This window comes from Echiichthys vipera (assembly GCF_963691815.1).
Source record: "Echiichthys vipera genome assembly, chromosome: 6".
NCBI lineage: Eukaryota > Metazoa > Chordata > Actinopteri > Perciformes > Trachinidae > Echiichthys > Echiichthys vipera.
This window is the reverse complement of record NC_139831.1, coordinates 21,115,430-21,135,285: the sequence shown is the minus strand read 5'-3', so window position 1 is coordinate 21,135,285 and position 19,856 is coordinate 21,115,430. Positions and strand designations below refer to the sequence as shown.

The window sequence follows — 19,856 nt, the reverse complement described above, 5'->3', positions numbered from 1 at the left end:
GAGGAAGCAGCAGTAAACAAAATGATGTGGACGAAGAGCCTATCATGAAGTCATGCACCTTTTTATAAGAGACTTGATTAAGGACCTGAAGAGGAGTGTGGAGCTGAAGACTGATGGTATCCACTGGTCTCGAGGAGAATTTATAAATGTCCTTTTACACGGATATAGCAGCTTGAAGGTCGTTGTTTGCTGTGTGGCTGTGCTGATTCAGCAGGGTCACTGATAATGAATGGATTATTGATCAGGCCACGTGCATCTGATTATTGTCCTGAGCGCCGGGCTGCATTTATCCTTTAGCCTTTCTGATTTTTTGGTTTTGCTCTTCTTATATTTCCCGGATGATGCCAGCATTGTGAATCAAAACACATTTTCACTTGTCAGCCTTGAATATGCAGGGACATTTTATATTAAACTCCTCTCAGAATAACAAGAGGTTACAATTGGACATTCGTCCTGGTGAAGTGCAGCAAAGCCAGAGCATCTTTATTTATGATAGCACTTAGATTGATCGATATAATGATGCATACTTACATTTTTACTTACAAGTTAATGTTTTATGTGTTCAACACTACATTAAAGCTTTTAGTTAACCCTCTGTTTGTTTTTTTTGTTGATATCCTCATTTACCTGGTGAGCTTACTCTATCCTTTCCTAGTGATACACAACCTCTGATTGGTGTTTGAGCTCTCCAGTTGAGTCTGGTAGCCCTTCTAGTTCGGACTTTCCAGCTGCCTCCTCCTGGTCCTCTGTTTATAGCACAATACGCTCTGGTTCTTGCAAGCCATGTTTCTTCCACAAATGCTCAGTTAAAAGTCGCCACACTGATGATGCCAGGAAGCCTCTTGAACAGATCTCTGTGGTAAACAGACCATCAGATCTGAGGGCCAAGAGTAAGGGCTGATATTTTTTTAGACGTTGCCTCCTGTCACAGCACTGTGAGCTCCATCAGATTGATTTTTTTGTTGACATTTAGTATTATGGATCACCTTTGGAAATACAGCTATTCCCAGCATCAGCCTTCATCTCCCATCTTCTGTGTTACCAATAACACAAACAACGGTTCTTTTCCATTCAAGTATTCCAGTAAGCCATGACAGTGTGACATTGACTTTATTATTTGCACACTTTCTTTTCCTATTGTGACATGAAAAAATGAATTCTGTGAAAAAGATCTATACAGTCTGCTGGGTTTTTAACTCACCCATCCTAGACAAAAGTAACTCATCGCTGTGCAGAATCATACTAATTTATGGTTAAAAAAAGTGTTTTGCATTGTGTAGGCTGAATAGTTGTCCATACTATAAGAGTTAAACATTTTGGCCTACTGTAACAACACTCTGGCTTAAATACTTAAAGTGGAACATCATCAAAATGAAGAATTCCAATGTTGTGTTTCCTTTTAATGAGGGAAGTTCTGTCAGCTTCTCTCTGTCAAAGCCAAAAAATAGAGAACTAGTCTCAAAATGGTGAAAGTACCAATTAATCGTACATGGAGCAGCTCCAAACGTCATACTTGAAGTCATCACAAATTTTAACACCTGGACGTGGGAAAGAGTTATTTATGTTTACTAATATTTTTGGACCCCAGCAATAACGTATGAATGCATGAATGTTGAAAATGGGCGTGGTTCCTCTTCAACATTGTTTCTTTAGCTGAATTTGAAATAAAAAGAGAACTTTGTCTTGCAGATAATAAAGTTGTTTGGAGAAAAACACACAAACTGTTGCGGCTTAAACAAGATGCTTTGGTATGAACTATTTACGTAGTTTACTAAACTGCTTCAGAGCTTTACATTGGAGGTTGAAAAGCACGGTATAATACCGTATGGCCATGTGCACTTCACAGGTATGAAGAGGTTGGGATCCACTGTATGTACTGTGTGGGTGTATGTTCAACTGGGTGGTCTGAGTGAGGAGGTGTTGCACTCTTTAATGAGTATTTATTCGGGCAAAATTTCCTCTAAGGATGTGAAATTATGTCTCCAAAAATGAATGTTTTCTGCAAATAGCACATCTCACGTTGTCTTAATTGCAAACATGTGTATTCACATTATTCTTGGACACACACGGAGGTTGAGATTTCTTTGTTTGATGTGAGCTGTATTTTGAAACGGTATACTTTAAATGAACTCTCTCTGTGAGCTTTGTAACACAGCATTATACCAGGCTTTCCCTAGTTTAATTGTCCTTGTCTCTGAGTTCTGACTCCAAAGCTCTGTGAAATTATATGTGCAGACTCAGTGATAACAGCACACAACATTATATAGTCGCTCTCTCTCTCTTTTTCCCTCCCTTTGTAAACTTGGGAAAAGCCTGTTACCATTAGCACATATTTCACAGTCCATTTGCTTCCCTCCATTTTGAAATTAAACCCGGCATTAAGCTGATAGTGAGGCCTTTAATGGCTTTGATTGCCCAATAACCCCGGCCTCCAGTTTCAGATGGTTTCAATGTGAAACCTTACTCGAGAAAATGATCACAGCCCAGAGTGGAGCAGCTCAGCCCTCATCAAGAGTAAAAACATAAATAGGAAAACATGAAACAAAATAGACATAAAAATGTGATGAGAATGGTATTTTAATAGTGTTTTAATGAAAATATGCTTTGGTGAGTTAGAATTGTTGTCCTCACCATCATTGCTGTCATATTCTTCCAGTTACCATTCCTTCATAGTTTGGTGTTCAGGAGCATTTTGCAGGGAGCCAAAACAATTTATGTTCCGACAAGGTGATTAAAAGGGGTAAAAACACTGAATAAAGGCGTTTTATAAAGGCATTTTTTACATTATACTTTTCTCAAACAGTTTTTTCTTTTTGCTCCACGAATGAATGCATCAACCACAAGGTTTACAAAACAACAACACAGAGGATTCGTAGTACAAACCAAGAATGCAAACTATACCCCTTTCAATCTCGACAAAGGCAGTGCACACACGCTCTGCTGCTTCAGTTCTTACCTTGCACAATAAAAGCCCTGTACGGCATAAGTATTTACCTACAGGAATATATATTTACAGGTGAGCGTTTTGTTTTTGGACATTTTAATGGAAAAGTTATATTAAGGCTTTAAAGGATAGATTAACATTTAAGTACATCTTAATGCAATACTCACATGCCTGTAGTCATTCATCGGCTCCATACTGGCTGTGAAGAGATTCCTTCCAGTGATTCCAGTGTAGGAGACGAGGGACAAAATCCACGGTCCCTCGTCTCCTACACTGTAAAAGTTGAGCGGATGATAATATGAGGCATTGAATTAGACAAATCAAGCTTGTATCCTCCAACTTAACAGTCTTTTTAATACTAAACTATCTTTAGCCCGGACAGTGTCTTCTTTCTCCATTAACTCTTTATTTTTATAACAAAATTTATACATGAGGTATCCTTAATACAGTCTTGACAATAATGCATAGACTAAAAGCTGGCTCAGACCTGCTATGGTTGGACAGAAAGATCTTTAAATGGACATTGCTCTATTGCTTTAAGACAGACTTTAAGAAATGTTCACCTATCATTTAAAGGTCTGCATTTTGCGTTGATTTTCATCACAATTGAATTCAAAAGTTCTCCTCATTCACTTGTAAATATATTTTAAAGCGATGTAATCACCATTTCAGCATAGGCCTTGTTCCTAAACTGAAGTTCTTGCAGTTCTGTCTTTAATCCACTAGGCGTAGCAGCTTCCCATCTGTTGCTGCTCACTGCTTTTACGAGGCCATACAGTCACTCTCATATTAATAGACTTATTCTTGGCATTTAAAAGATATTTCAGAACGCTTTAAGTAACAACTTATCATCTTAGATAGAGATTTACATGTTACCTATCTTGCAGTTTACAGGCTCTGAGATAATGTCTGTTTAATTCATCATGAGAGCCGTGGTGAATAAAACATGAAACACTTATGCCTTGTTCCATTTTGCCGGTGGTAAATGGCACGAGTGTGGGAATTGAGATTTCTAGAGTTCACAGAAGCCTTTGAGTCCTTGTACATGAATCATTGTGAAGCAGAGTTGCATCAGTTCTGCTCAGATTGAGAATAGCATTGAATCTGATTGAGAATAAATGCAGTGAAATAGTGTGTAGTTCCCCTCCCCTCTTTCCTCCTCTCTTTATTGTGATAAATGCAGATATTCACAATCACATGCAGCCGGCTAATTACTTCTATCACACTGGCGTTTCATTAAACATGACTGCACACGGTTTATGAATCCATTTAATCTGTCAGGGCAAAAACAAAGCAATCAGAGCCATTGTGGTAAAAGAAAAGAAGAGTCAGTTTAGGGTTTCTCACTGCCCCCTTTCCTCTCCTGTCCCAGCCTGTTAGGCAAAAACTGAGATCCGGATACAGTACATGCTTCATCGCACAGCAAAAAAAAACAAAAAACATTTGAGGGATGCTTCCCACAAGGGTGGCAATAATGTGATCTATGACAAAAAGAGGGGTGGCGGACACACCTCACAGGCCGCAGGAGTGAAGCATTGACATTTGTGTTGTTCCAAGTGCTGTAATTAGAGGACTTGCTTTCATCTGGTCTTCAAAGCTGTGGAGCAGGTGTGTTTCCCCCCGAACAATCCCTGCTTTATCCTTCATCTTTGTTGTGGATTTTCCGGCTCTGCATCTCTGAACACATTTTTCTCTCTGTCTTTGTCTCAATTTCATTCTGACTCCTTTTATTTCATGTTGCATAACAGGTAGGTGGGGCTAATTTCAGTCATAATATAATCAGGCAGTCATTCCTTCATGACTTTGCTGTTAAGTCAATTTGTGCGCGCTGATTACAATAAAAAAAAAAAAGAGTGCCCTGCACAAACTCTAGGCTTAGATGGAGTAACAAGTTGACAGATTCCTCACTAAGAGAACTTGGTCCCAGCTGAAACACGCATGTATGCGCAAACACACAGAGGCAGACCATGTTGTCAGAGCAGTCCGACCTCAAGCAGTTTCTCTCTTTTGTTTAGTTCTTTCAACTGGTTTTCAAGAGACGTTCCCCTCAGTCAGATCGGCCAAACGACATGACCTATTTAAACATAAAGACACACCCAAAAAGCGTTGGCTTTGAGATTATCAGCGGGGAAAGCTTTCTCTGGGGTTAAGGCTGGGTTTTTTTTGAAGATCTGAGGCACTGATGGCAACAAGGGGGAGAAGTCATCACAGCAATGAGAACAGTACACTCCAGGATATTATTCTTTTTTCTTTTTTCTTATTAGTTCTAATGTTTAAAGCTTGAAATAATCTACTATTTCACCCTCTCTCACCCTTTGTGTTTTTCTGTCTCTTTCTCTAACGTTCGACCCTTGTGAATTTTTTTTTTTAATTTCCCAGGGTGTTTTCGCAGTAAACTGTTCACGCCCTGCAGCAGCAGCAGCAGCAGCAGAAGCAGCAGCCTGGTATGTGTGCTGACGTGATTGTATGTATGTCTGCTCTTGTGGAGCCCAATCCTCCTTTTCAGGCCTAAGATGAACATTGCTGTTGACCTCTGAGACTAAAGAACAACATGGGGTCACATGTTTGTAACCGTTTATAGTACAGTATAGTGTATAGTAGTATAGTGTACATCTGGTACACACTGTACTCTTTTCTCTAGATTACTTTCAGCCTAATACACAGAGTACCCTAAAGACATTTTAGGATCACATCTTGTTTATGTTCGGAGGTGACTCTTACAGATCGGACACACCAATGTCATTAGAGTCATGCAGTGACATCCATACTTTGCCCTGTGGGAGGTTTAAACTCCCGGTTCAAGCCTTTTCAAAGCAGTGCCATCCGTAGCTTTCACTATTGTCCGTGTCTCCTCATAGATCTGTGCGTCCGCTCCGTCTCTTGAGATCCTGTCGTCATCAATCTCCCCCATAGGCCTCTATTGTACTGAAGGAAATCTAGTCCTCCAACACTTACTGGTAACATCATCATAACACACTCACCGACACGAGATATTCACCCAGATACACCGAAAGACTGATTCACACAGACTCATGCCGAAGGGATTAAATTTCACGGATGCTCTAAACACTGAAATCTGAGTTATGGCAAATATGTCACTGTGTTGTAACTCTTTGCAGATGCTCTGTAGCTGTCGTTTCCATTTCTGTTTGAGACGATGTTGAGGAAATCTCTTTGTCTCTGATTTGCATCTGAAATCTTTGTACACCTCCCCACCTGTGTCATTGAAGTTACTTATTGGAGATTTATCTTTTCTGTTTTGATAAGAGGCACAGATAAGTCTGCTGGCTTTATCTATAATGTCACTGTGACTTCGGCTCACTCTGTGCATCTGGAAAGTGAAAATTGTACATTGAGATGTTGTTTACCAAAGACTGGAACGCTGGAGATCATATGCTTTGTTGACACCACTATCTCGGTCACATTCTATCTTATCAGATATCACATGCTGCATATGACTGTCAGCCATGCTTTCTTAAGCCAATCAATCTTCTTTGAGGAAAACTATAAACAATGCATTTGGTGTGGTCAGAAGACACACTTTTCTTTTCCTCCTGAGTTTTGTCACTTTAATCTTCAATCCATCAGGGTATCTTGTGTAGTATTTTCTACGACTAAGTGCTTACAGATAATTCCCGGGGACACAATTCACTTGTACACATTTACAAAATGTAATACATGTAAATATGCCCTAGGAGCTAGTCTATTAAAGCATGTAATTCAGCAAACCAGGCTTGACCCCCTGTCTAGTTCCATATTGAATTATTGATAAACAGAAGGTGGGATAAGCAGGGGAGCAGACTTCCAGATGGGACAATTAAAGAAGATTAACATAGTCCTCAGAAAAAACATCCATCTTGACTTCCTGTCCAGCGCTCTGTCTCCCCAATGTTGATGTAAACCCTTTGAATACAAATCCTTTGTTTAAATAGAGGGCTACAGTTGAACCTGTATTTGTTTTACCCCCCTTGTTAGCCGTGCTAGCGGCTCTCTAATCTCTGTTGGTTGGTCAGTCTACCATTTTAATCTCATTTTGTAGCTCAACAGCTACTGGATGGATTGCCATGAAACTTGCAGAGACATTCATTTCCCCCCAGATGTTTAATACTAATGCCTTTGGTGATCCCCTGACTTTTCCTTTAGTGCTATCAGCAGGTTAACATTTGCCGTTCTGAGTAACATGTCTCCACAGCTACTGGATGGATTATCTTGAGATTTTATTCAAACAGCCCTGTTCCCCTGCAAGATGACCTGTAAAATCTTGGCTCATCACCTGACTTTTCGTCTAGTGCCATTCTCAGTTCACAATGTGTATTTTTCAAATTGTCGAAAAGGCTGTTGACTGTTGAAATAAATAGGCTTAGCAAGAGGCACATCTCTAATGAACAGTGAGTAATACCAGTTATTCTGACTGAGCCTTACATTTGTTGTGGCACGGCATATTATTTGATTTTACTCAAGCTGTTTTACATATGCTGTGCTAATGTACTCACCATTTGCTTATGCTAAGGCTAATGCTAGTTTGCTAATGCTACCTGCTGCTTTCTGGTAAAAAACGTTGGCATTGTGGAAAGTAAACTGAATTAAATTCTGTTTGCGTTCAATTTAGAGGAGCAGTTGGTATCATATTTTTCAATATATTTGAAACTGGTTTAATACAAGTTTATTTTTTGTTTTTTGTTAATTACGCTTATTAAGCATGTTTACAATAGCAACCAGATCATGGGAAAATGTATTTGCACTTCTTGCAATAAGCTATTTAGATGGAGTATATTTGGGCACTGAATTCTCATGTATTTTGAACCTTTGTATTTGTTCTTGTTACAGACCACACACCCTCTAACTTGACACCTGTAAGTCTCAGTGGTTGCAATACTGTGCTGTTGTAGAGATAAAAGTCCATAGAGATCCATCCATAGAGAACGCAAACAGACTTTAATTCCATGTACTTTCCACAATGCCAACGTTTTTACCAGAAAGCAGCAGGTGAACTAGCATTGGCCTTAGCATAAGCAAATGGTGAGTACATTAGCACAGCATATGTAAAACAGCTTGAGTAAAATCAAATAATATGCCGTGCCACAACAAAGGTAAGGCTCAGTCAGAATAACTGGTATAACTCACTGTCACCACCTTCCAAGGTGAACTCATAATTAATCAACAAACACAGATACAGTCCTGAGTGAACACCTATTCAATATAACTTTCGATAATGTCTAAATACTGGCATAAATTTTATTATTTTTATCAGCCTCAGCTGTACTTTGTGTTTGGTGCTAAAGCTAGCATGCTAAAGTAAGATGTTAAAAGTTCCACCTTCTAAACATCAGCATGTAAGCATTTTAATTGTAAGTACATTACCATGCTGTTATTAGCATTCAGCTGAAAAGTGCACGCTCTTGTTGATATATCTGAGGACAATGTGAGAGTATTAGCTTATTAAATCACAGTTAAACCAAGCAGTTCTTAAGCAAAATGTGCTGCCACACTATGTAAACAGAAACAAAAAAGCATGAGATGACCAAGGACCTCTCCATATTAGTTAAGGTTGGCGTTTTAAGCCTAAGATGAATGGTGTGTTTTGAGTAAGACAGTGATAAGAGAGATCTGTCAGACAGCTGAATGATCTTTCCTAGACACTCCTTCTAGTCATGCACTGGAGCTGTCACAGGGATGGCATCAATGTCGATAAAGCAATAAAACTTCAACCTCCAGGTATAAAATTACCCAAATCTTTCACATCTATGGGGCCCATAGAGCAGGCGCGTTTCCTTTAATCCCTCCTCCCAACTGTTCGGGCTCGTTCCTATAAACTAAGGAAGTAAAATTTTCTCTGGATTTGACTATTAGTGTATTTTACTTGTAGGATGTAATTTAAATAAGTGCTAATGAAGTGATGTAGGAGTGCCGCTCCTAGGGACAGGGTTCAAGCTCCATAGCATCCACCTTGCTTTGGTGTCCGACACACACGCACACACACACACACACACACACACGCACGCACGCACGCACGCACGCACGCACGCACGCACGCACGCACGCACGCACGCACGCACGCACGCACGCACGCACGCACGCACGCACGCACGCACACACACACACACACACACACACACACACACACACACACACACACACACACACACACACACACACACACACACACACACACACACACACACACACACACACACACACACACACACACACACACACACACACACACACACACACACAAAAACTATCCACATCCCTACCAGCTGCAGGGAGGCTGTTTTGTAACCGACATTGACCTTTGACCTCTTTGTGGAGGGACAGAAGGGAAAATAGATTTTTTCCTATGGGTCATATTAAATTGTTATATGCACAGTAAGCCCTAAAGTGGCTTACAGCAGGTTACATGGGTTACAGCAGCTTTTGATCAGCTGGAGAATTGTGAGGACAGATGGCTTTAAATTAAAATCAAATGAAGTCACAGTCTGTCAGGTAGAGGCCACAGAAAAGCTTTTGGCCGTCATCTCTCGAATATGAGGGGAAAGGCCTGATCTTTTCACATGGTTGGAGTGTGACGCTCAATTAACCTTAGGTGGCAGAAACAGAGGTGGTAAAATGTTTTTTGGTTCTCTGGCTACAGCGAAATAAAGGAATCAAAATGTTTGTTCCCACAATCTCCCAGTCATGTCTCTCTCTCTCTCTCTCTCTCTCTCTCTCTCTCTCTCTCTCTCTCTCTCTCTCTCTCTCTCTCTCTCTCTCTCTCTCTCTCTCTCTCTCTCTCTCTCTCTTTGTGTGTGTGTCTCTATGAGCATGTTTGCGTCTGCTCGTACTCGTGTGGTCCCATCTGAACTTTCCAGAGGGTAAAAGAGGCTCCTGCTGTGCTCCTGTTTGACAAGTCCCTTCCTAAAATAGACCAGATTGTGTCTGCTGTCTGCTTCCCTCCTTAGTACAGCTGATAAGCTCTCATATAATAACAGAATTTATTAAGAACCTCCTGGTCTGCACAAGAATATGGTGTTGATGCCTCGCTATATGGCAGCATTTTGGTTTCTAAGAGCCGTCAACTGTGTAAAAGTGCTGTGTGGAGTTTGTAAACGTTTGTTTTAAGGCATCACTCATTTTTCTCCCCAAAGAATAAACATTACAGTTATGTATCAATTTGATTGATTGAATACATAAAACCAGTATTTACAAATTCCAACTAACTGGTAAAAAACAACAACTCTGACATCAAATTAGAACTACTGAGTCATGAAGCCATAAATCCACAGCCCTAATAATTGTTATTTTCATTTAAATGTTAAGCTTGACTGATCCTCCAACTGAAGCTAAAGAGAGAGTATAATTTTAACATTTATCCATCTCACATACTTGCCATCTTTGAAGGAGCGCAGGCATATACACTTGCTGAAGCTTATGTTACCTATGTTTATATCTCAGAAGAACCAGAAGCCCCTATGCCATGCGTTCCTGTGATGTCTTTAAACTGTCTGTGCCTCGTGTCCGAACCGAGCACGGGAATAGAGCGTTTAGTTTTGCTGCTCCCACCGCATGGAACTTTCTCCAAAAATGACTTGAAAATGGTGGATCTCATTTCGCTTGAATCCTTTGACTCAATTCTAAAAGACAAAGTACGCGAGACAATTCGACAGTGCCTGTGTTTCTGATTTGTACTCCATGGTCTAGATTTTTAACTTTATCTGTAAATCATTTTGCACATTGTGAATCGTTGTTCTCTTTTAACTTATTGTTTGTAAACTATCACTTTATCATGTAATGCTGCTATGACGTGTGCTGCTGCTGCCTTCTTGGCCAGGTTGCCCTTGTGAAAGAGAACCTGATCTAAATGGGTGTTTGTCTGTTTAAATAAAGGTTTAATAAATAAATGAAAATAGTGATAGAGAAGATGAGAAATATAACAGGGCCTCTGAATACCAGTTAATAGTACAAACAATGTAAGTCCTAATAAGCAGCCAAATACTGCATATGGCTTTTATTAACAAGATAAATAACAGCAAAGTGTCACTGTCTTTATGAGATTTAGTTCCTCCAAGGAGAGAGTTGACCGTAACTGCTTTAAAGCTGTTTTCTTATTGTGCGTCTCGTCACACTCTGATCCCAGCTTCCTCTCAAACAGACTTTCTATCTTGCTGTCCTTACATTACCTTCCTCCCCCTCTCCTCTTTCCTGCTCGTCCTGTCTCTTTGTTGGGGCTGTTTGTGAAGCGTGTCACCGTGCCATCACTCCAGTGGGAAGTCTCTCACTGAGTGGTCTTCTGTACTACCTCCGCGCTTTGCTAATCCCCTTTTCAGATGCACAGAGCAGAACTTAAACAATATGCCTGCCTTTTCTATTTTCCCGGGAGTCACTGACTTTGATTCTTGATTCTTTGATTTTTACACCACCCTACCGGGACTGTTTTTCCATTCCTGCTAGACAGTCACTCATCATTTATTGATTTACTTACACAACCCATGAGCATATGCATATTGACATCTTTAAATTTACATAACCTTTGCAAGTGTAAACATCCTCAAAATGAATATGCAGGTTTACATACAAATGTTGAAATGTATAATTTGGTTTCAGAGAGACACGTTGGGGTGTCATCATAACTTTCAACTAATAAAACATTGTAATTGGTTACCAGATGTTTTCACACTTTGTCAGAGATGGAGGTGGCCGTATAAGATATTTGGGTAACTTCAACTACTGAAAGAAACAAAAGTTTTTATTAAAATCGTATGAATCACCACCCCATGTGGGCGTTCCACAGGAAACTGAAACCATACAAGAGTGAAACTTTATCATTACCAGCTACGGTGTGAGTTATTTCTCACACATGATGATGATTCATAGTGTTTTCCAAGCAAACATATTTGTTTGTTTTCATTCAACAATGCCTCATTTAAAATGTGTTAAACCCAGTCCAAGTGCTGCAATAACATTGGCACACATGGTAAAGCATCAGCTCCAATCCTCTCATGGTCACCACTGTACTAACGCACTCACGCCAAACTCAGGTAAAAGGGACAATTATCTCACAGCTCCCACAGCAATGACTCTGTTCTTCAGTTCCTGCTGATGATGTTGTGCTCTTAAAGAGATAAGACACATCTGCTGTCCCCCGCAAGCTTGCTGATTAGCGTTCGCATCGTCACAATTCACCCACAGGTCGTCCTACCAGCCTTAGCATTAAAACTGGCATCATTAATAGCACAATCTCCACTCAGAGCTGTCTCCGCCAGACAGCACCTCTCTTCAGCAAAACTGCGGAGTGTGGCTGGACTGGACATCACCCCCATTGAAAACACTATTCATCCGCCAGCCTCATTTGCACTCGGCTTATTATTCATTGTATAATTGGATCTGCTTTCACTGACTTGGCTTAGTACTTATTTAACATGCTTCAGTGATGTTTTCTCCTCTGCCACACTGACAATCTGTGGTAGACCAGAGATCAGGGTAATATGAGCAATTATGCGGCCAATGCATTAAATCTGTCTTTATTTCTCTGGGGGATTTGATCGGACCGTATTTAGCAAAGACCCAGGTCAAATCATCTCCATTTCTGGCCCGTCTCCAGTAGAGGTCACTCCATGACACAGTATGAAAACTGTATCGGTTTATTAGGGATTATATTCTCTGATATTTAGTTCAGAGGATTTAGGTGTCAATACAGGTGCAGGTACTCTGAACATTACTGTGTTCCTCTCATAAGGAAGCCTGTTGCTTCTACCTCTGTGTAACAGCGTCATTTCTTGTTCTTACTCAACCTCACTTCCTGCCACTTAGATGGGTGAGAAATTAAAGGAAAAACCTGATTTAATAGAGTCACTGAATGATTTAATGACTGATCACTGTCAATAGAGCTAAACATGAGTTTACACCGAGGGGAGATTTTGTGTGCACAAAACACAGTGTATTTTAAAGAAAGGTGTTCTTTCCTTTAGAGATTCAGAGATTTACAGCTTATGTTGTTTTGTCCTTGAGTGTCTCATGCATCTGCAAATAGGGCTGGACGATAATTCAATATGGTGATTTATTACATTTTAACAGAATCAATATTTGACAGAGATTTGGTGATGCAAAATTACGTAGTCTAATTTGACAATAACAAGGACATTAATTCAAACATTCAGAAAATGTTATCTTAAATGTCTGATGGAGTATCATTTGAAAATGTCAGTTTTGGTTTTACAATCAACCTTTACATTATCACACAGGGCCTGTTGAGAAGTCAAATGATAAAGTGGCTACCGTTTATATTGTTGCAATGTCGGAAAACCAGCGCCCAACTGCGATATGGCAACATTTAGGCCATCTGGGCGCTTTACATTTGGATACTTGCACGGGATTGTCATTTTGCTCTTCTGTCAGGTATCTCATTCACAAAGGCTTTACCATGTGTTTACTTCTATAAGACCTATAAGACCTATATTGGGTATCGCCCAGTCCTACATTCAAACCAACATTTTAACTTGTGGAAAAAGTGGGACGTGCCTGTTTCTTGTGCCCTCCCTCTGTGTCCTGCATTTTTCTCTGCTCTCTCTGAGGAGCTCTCTGTGATTCTTCCTTTCCCCTCGTTCCCTCGTTCCTTTCCCAGTGGTAGGGTCAGAGGGCCTGTCCTCTCCACTGGAGCCAGTTGGAGTGACGAATGGCAACACGGCACTGCCAGCGGCCCGCAGCACAAACAGTAAACAGAGCGAGGGTGGAAGAAGACAGCGAAGGGTTGTGATAAGAAAGAGAAATGAAGAGCAGGAGCAAACTATTACCGAGGAATGGATGGACTTGCCACTAAGAGGACGAACACTAAAGGTCAAAAGATGTGCTAGGCGATCTCACATCTATTTTCAAAGCACTGTATGGGAAGTGTTTACATACTTAAAACATGTATTCCACAGAGATAAACAAATTTCCCCCTAGATGAGTGAGTGTGTGGTGCTGTAGTGACGTGTCTTGTGGATCTCTTATAAGTTAAAAATGAATATAAAGCATCTGGTTACCTCAAAAAGGAGAGCAGCCACAGGCAAACAGATCGACAGCCTTTTTCAACATGCAAAGTGCATTCATGTCGGTAAGCATGCAACTGTGTTGACGCACTTTGGATGGAGTCCCAAACACGCTCACTCTCAATTATGCTTATCTTGGTGTCGTGTGAGGTATTAAAAATGCATTAGGCTCCAGTGCAATTATGATAGCTCTGCCAGTTGTGAATAATACATATTTAATGGTGAGTAATACATATGATTGCAATTCTCTTTAATTGCATTTTAATTCCCAACTGAAAACAGAGGGTCACAAGAAAATCATAAACTACATTATAAATCCACATCAACATGGCCAGGTGTGCCTATAAGCAAGCAGCAGAGGATCGTTCATTATGGATGTGACAGCAGCCTGACTTCGGTGATACTTAAGTTGTGGGTTATGTGATATTTACAGAGCATCCTTTCAGTCTCCTTTTTTAAGTAACCATTACTTGATACTTACATAAGACTCTCTCTCCTTGCCCCTTTTCCTTCTCTCTCCCTGTCACAGTAAATCCTTTCCCCAGGCCAGGACCAGTCATTAGCATCATCTGAAGTTGCCACATCTAACGTCGCTTCTCAGACGTGCCAATCTAAAAAGACAGTATCGTTTTGAGAATCTCTTGAGCTCCACTGCGACGAAAGCGTAGTGAATGCAAACAAATTGTCTGTGTTTACAGAGTGAGGTTGACATTGCAGAGACTCTGGGTTGGGCGCTGGAGCAGGTGATAGTAGCACTGTGCGACACGCGTAAAACACACACATGCACACACACACACCCTTTCTTGTCGCCTCCTCAGCCATCACTCTGAATGATGTCAGTCAAATTAATTGCTGTTCCCTTCCAGTGGCACGCTTGAGGAGGTTTTAGAGTCAAGGACAGTCCGGGGCCCAGAGAAAGTGGGCTTTAAAGGGCAATTCCGTGTGCGTTTGTTTGAGACAGAGAAAGAGTTATCACAGTATTTACACTTTTTTATATTTCTAATGAGCACAAACGTAATTTGATTCATGAATCTGTTCTCTAAATCTTTTTAGACTTGCTGTGTAATGAGAGTGGTTATGGCATTGTAATCACTTTAAAGTCTCCACGTGACAAGGCATAGCAACAGTTTTACACTGACATTCGTCTCATTAAGACTTTTGTGATTATCGACAGAGATAAGCATCAAGCTTCAGTAAACAGAAGCTTTAATTCCAAATTTTGATTTAATGTACCATTTAACAAATAGCCTGCAGATCTCAGAGGGAGTGTTTAACTGGTTCTCTCTAAAATAAAAACCATCACACGTCCTTGTCGCTGCTCTGCTCTCCCACCACACTCCATCTACCTCCAACTCCCTGTCACTCCCATTCAAACATCTGAATAAATTAGGGCGTGTGAGTTTATGTGACAGGTGCATCCTTGATGTACAAAGTTACTGAACTGAAATTTACAATCACCTTTGCTCCTTTAAGCTGACACCCAACATTTATGTGTAGTTGATAGCTATTGTTGCAAGACTTCGGTCAATCATGAGGGTGAAAAAAAAAATGAAGTGCAATGAATGAAATAATGAGGTATCACATTGGCTGCTCTGCTTTATTATTATTATTATTATTATATGTTATTTGCAACTCTAGATTGGGCTTTTCACCTTGCTAATGAAGACAATACAACAACAGACTGAACAGACACACGAACAGAGTTATGCAAGGGAAATTTTGGATGTGAGACACAGCTGGTCCCGTTAAGTTTGACCCTTTAGACTCTGGTGTGAAATGTGCTTCAGGAGGTTTGATCTGTTGGGGTCAAAGCTGTATAGTGAGTAACACATACACCACACGGTGGATTTCACTAACATGGACACGTACACTTTTATTGAGATATTTCCACATGGCTGAAGCAGACACTTCACTACTGTTTCTTCTGATGTCTTACACTGTTATGAATGTAACATAACAACACAACCTCCATAACAACTGCTTATTCTAGAAAGATTGTTTTTAGCCAAGTACAACAAACACCTACAGCTTTGGTTTGTCATTTGACTATTATATCATCTGTCATGAACGTTGTACTCACTGAGTTAAGGGGGCTATATTAGACATTCAGAGTGTGGGCTTGGGTTCCCTGCATCCAGAAATGGTGGTGGCTGAGCCGAAATGGCGGCGGCTAGCAATGCAAGCCCTGCTAACAGTAGTAACTTTCACTCATTGTGGCCACTGGGGATAAGTATTGCGTTATCAGCCGTGTAAACAGCATGCAGCACAATAGCAAAAGTGCTAATAGCAGCAACAGTGCTGACAGAGCTCACATTCACCAGGGCAACCTGGGGGGGAACCACAGGCCCCCTCCCCCATGATGACAAAGTCATGACCTGCCCTACTCTGCCTCTGATTGGATAGTACTTGATGCCTTCGTTGGCGGGAATCGGTTAGATTTAGGCACAAGGAGTGATATTTGTTAGGGTAGGTAGGCCAGTCACTGGCAGAGAAGGGCAGGTCATTCCTTTAGCATCGCTAACTCATAAGGCGGTAACCGCTGTATAAGCACTGCTATTTATGGGAAAGAATTTGCCCGATCGATAAGCTGATCAGTTGGATATGAACACATTCTCTGAGCAGGACACCCTTACTCCACTATATCTTTACATATCATATAGTTGTCTGCTGCTATATTGATGTTCTGAATGTGGTATAGCCTCTTTAAAGGAATCATTTGACATTTTGGGAAATAGCCTATTTGCTTTCTTAAGATAACTGATGCCACTCATGTCTCCCCATTAAATATGAAGCTAATGCCAGGAGATTAGAGATTAGTTTAGCATAAAGGCTGGAAGCAAAGTGTCCGAGCAACAAGTTGTGGTTTTACGCAGAGTTACAGGTGGGACTATTTCTTTACCAGGTGTTCATAGACTGAGGTTGTCAGATGCTCCAGGCAGTCATGTTAGAAATCAAATGGGCGTAATTCCCAAATTGTTTAACTGTGTCTTTAACTACTGAGACCTGGGAACACTGGTTTGAAACACCTCACTTTAGTCTTGTTTATATGGAAGAGAAAACTAAGGCAAGCTGTAAAAGTGATTACACAAACTTTGAAAACTCATCACAGTTTACAGACTGACTTTCTCATTCAACTTTGTTTTCAAATAATAAAATAAATCAATAAAAAATAATCTGTAAGTTCTAATTCTTTCTAATTTAAAGTTTCAAAAGAGTGACAGCCATAGTGCACAACACACAGTTTTATTGTGCTATATAAGTGACATTTTACGTGTGCTCACTTTTGGTTTCAGTGGTTTCAATAATCTGGTGTCATTGTCTGGCTGCTTGTGATATCATTGTTCCCAGATGTCAGCAATTAATTTAGTGAGTAGAGTGTTATCATAATCAATAGGAATGACAGCCAAGCCTATAAAAAATAAGACACATGTTATAAATCAAGATTATATTTTAATTCACTTCGAAGAACAAATTAGAAGTGATTTATCCAGACAATACAGCCGATTGCAGTACTGAATCAGAACGATAGCATAACACTTTTGTGCGGGTCTCTGCCTTCTCAAAAGGGGATCAAGTGTTTATAAAAAATACAGGACGCACAAAGTAATATGACACACTCATCCATAAAACACTTTCAAGCTGTGAAACAAATATTTTATGAGGTGTCTCTTTGTTACATTTGTTTTAAAGTTCTAATGATTTGACATTTGGACACAATTTGGACACAATATAAATTGTGAGACCAGTATCGTGTGGTCGTGTCTGAGGAGCTTCACTTCAAGGGAAATTCAAATCACATCTTTGCATGTGTCAACTGCTCAGAACTTAATACTTACTTACTCTAAAATCAAATCTGCTTTCATTCATTCTGGCTTTAATATTTACTCATGTATAGATGTATTATACCTACATGCAAATCTATGTAGAAACATGATTTGGTTTGACACTTTAGCGCTGGACTCCTCGCAGAGCACAGGATGTTCACAGTATTTCTATGCGCTGTCATGTTATTTGCCGTAGAGTGCATGCTGGGTGCTGCATGTACACTGAATTTGGAGGAGACTGTGTTGACAGTGTTTGTGTTTGTGTGTGTGATGGTATTGAAGAGAGCAATGTCTGACAGCATTAGGGTGTGTGCTGCCCAGTCATGGGATTATCTATCCCAGGGGCGCGTCAGTACGGCTACGCTCCCAGCTTCCTGGCACAAAAGCTGAGAGTCTTTAATCTCAATCACCAAATCCCCTCTCCTCTCTCAGGAGCGTCTTCCGCTTGAAGACAGTGCGGCAACCGCGGTGAGCACGGCAAGCTCACTCTGACAGTCTGCACACAGACGGGCCACTCGCCTAATGCAAACACGGGTACATGTAGGGTCACCGTATCCTTCAGTCACATTCAGTCAGCACAGAGAGCAGCGTCCTCGTTTGAAGTCGATCAGACCGGCCTCTACAGGAACGCTGGGACTCGTAGCATTAAGGATGAGTCAGTGCTGTGAGAGTCATGAGTCATTTCTTGTTTAGACTAACCGTCTCTATGTTGTGGCCTCCTGGATACAGTCTGTGGCAGCCCAGCAGGATGGAGAAGGCCTTGCGGAAATCGGCATTGAAGGCATAGATGATGGGGTTGAGGGAGGAATTAGCCCAGCCGAACCATACAAACACGTCAAACGTGGTAGGGCTGATGCAGGGGAAAGCCTCCCCTCCGCTCGACTGCTCGCAGAAGGGAACCATGCAGTTGAGGATGAAGAACGGTAGCCAGCAGCACACAAACACCCCCATGATCACTGACAGTGTCTTCAGTACCTTGGTCTCCCTCTTGAACGACATTTTGAATGAGCTCTCGGACTCTGCGATGCTGGAGGCTCCACCCATGCTGTCGTGTCGGTTCTTGGCACTTTCGGCCGCTCGCTCCAGGGCGGAGATCCTCCTGATTTGTCTGTGGGCGATGCGGTATATTTGGGTGTATGTGGCCACCATGATGACCACAGGGATGTAAAAGCTTATGAGAGAGGTGGAGATAGCGTAGGTCCTGTTCAGGCTGGAGTCACAGTTCCCTGGGCTGCCGTAAGATGTAGCATTGAAACCTGAAGAGCCAGAGGATCCAGTGAGAGGCGTGTAAGATTTAGTTTGGGCCTTGTGCCAGTTGAGCTGAACCGGTATGAATGAAATTAGCACAGACAGCGTCCAGGCCGCACTGATCATCACATAGGCCACTCTAGGTGTCATCTTCCTCTCATAGCGAAAGGGGCTGGAGATGGCCCAGTAGCGGTCAAGACTTATCACACAAAGATTCAGAATGGACGCCGTGGAGCACATGATGTCAAAAGCCACCCAGGTGTCACAGAAGGAGCCGAACGGCCAGAACCCGGCGATCTCTGTCACCGCCTTCCACGGCATCACCAAGATGGCGACCAAGAGGTCTGACACAGCCAGCGAGATGACAAAAAAGTTTGTCACTTTGGAGCGCAGATGTCGAAACTTGGTGACGGCGGCACAAACAAGCGTGTTTCCCAGCAAGGTGGTGAGGATGAGCAGCGAGAGGAAACAGCCAGTCAGGGCGCGGCTCGACGGAGCCTCGTCCAAAAACCCATTGTCAATGACAGTTGTAAGGTTCATGGGATCCATCCCTGAACATATGCTGGCCCGGTACATTTAAGTCATGCTGAGGAGTTGTTCTACATTATATCCAGAGGGATTAGAGGCTCCTGCGCTTCAGCCTCGTAAACCATCTCCATCATTGTATCTTCTGATAAATGATGAAGGATGAGACGTTTGAGGCAAACGCTCTCTGGGCAGGTCATTTGCCCCCTGCCTTTGTCAATTACATCGGACATAATTTGAGCTGCAGAGCTGAAGAGGAAACATAATTCCTCAGTGTAATGACCATCATGAGCTCTTCTCTGTTCGTAC

The 19,856-nt window shown here is 41.4% G+C and overlaps 1 protein-coding gene across 1 annotated transcript; it reads right to left on the bottom strand.

The window, feature by feature from the left end:
- Positions 1-18,452: 18,452 nt before the first annotated feature.
- On the bottom strand, positions 18,453-19,574 carry drd1a (dopamine receptor D1a; the record flags this gene model as incomplete). Its single annotated transcript, XM_083915343.1, has 1 exon — positions 18,453-19,574. The coding sequence occupies exon 1, from the start codon at positions 19,569-19,571 to the stop codon at positions 18,453-18,455; it is 1,119 nt and encodes a 372-aa protein (XP_083771469.1). The 5' UTR covers positions 19,572-19,574.
- Between the last annotated feature and the right edge of the window lie 282 nt (positions 19,575-19,856).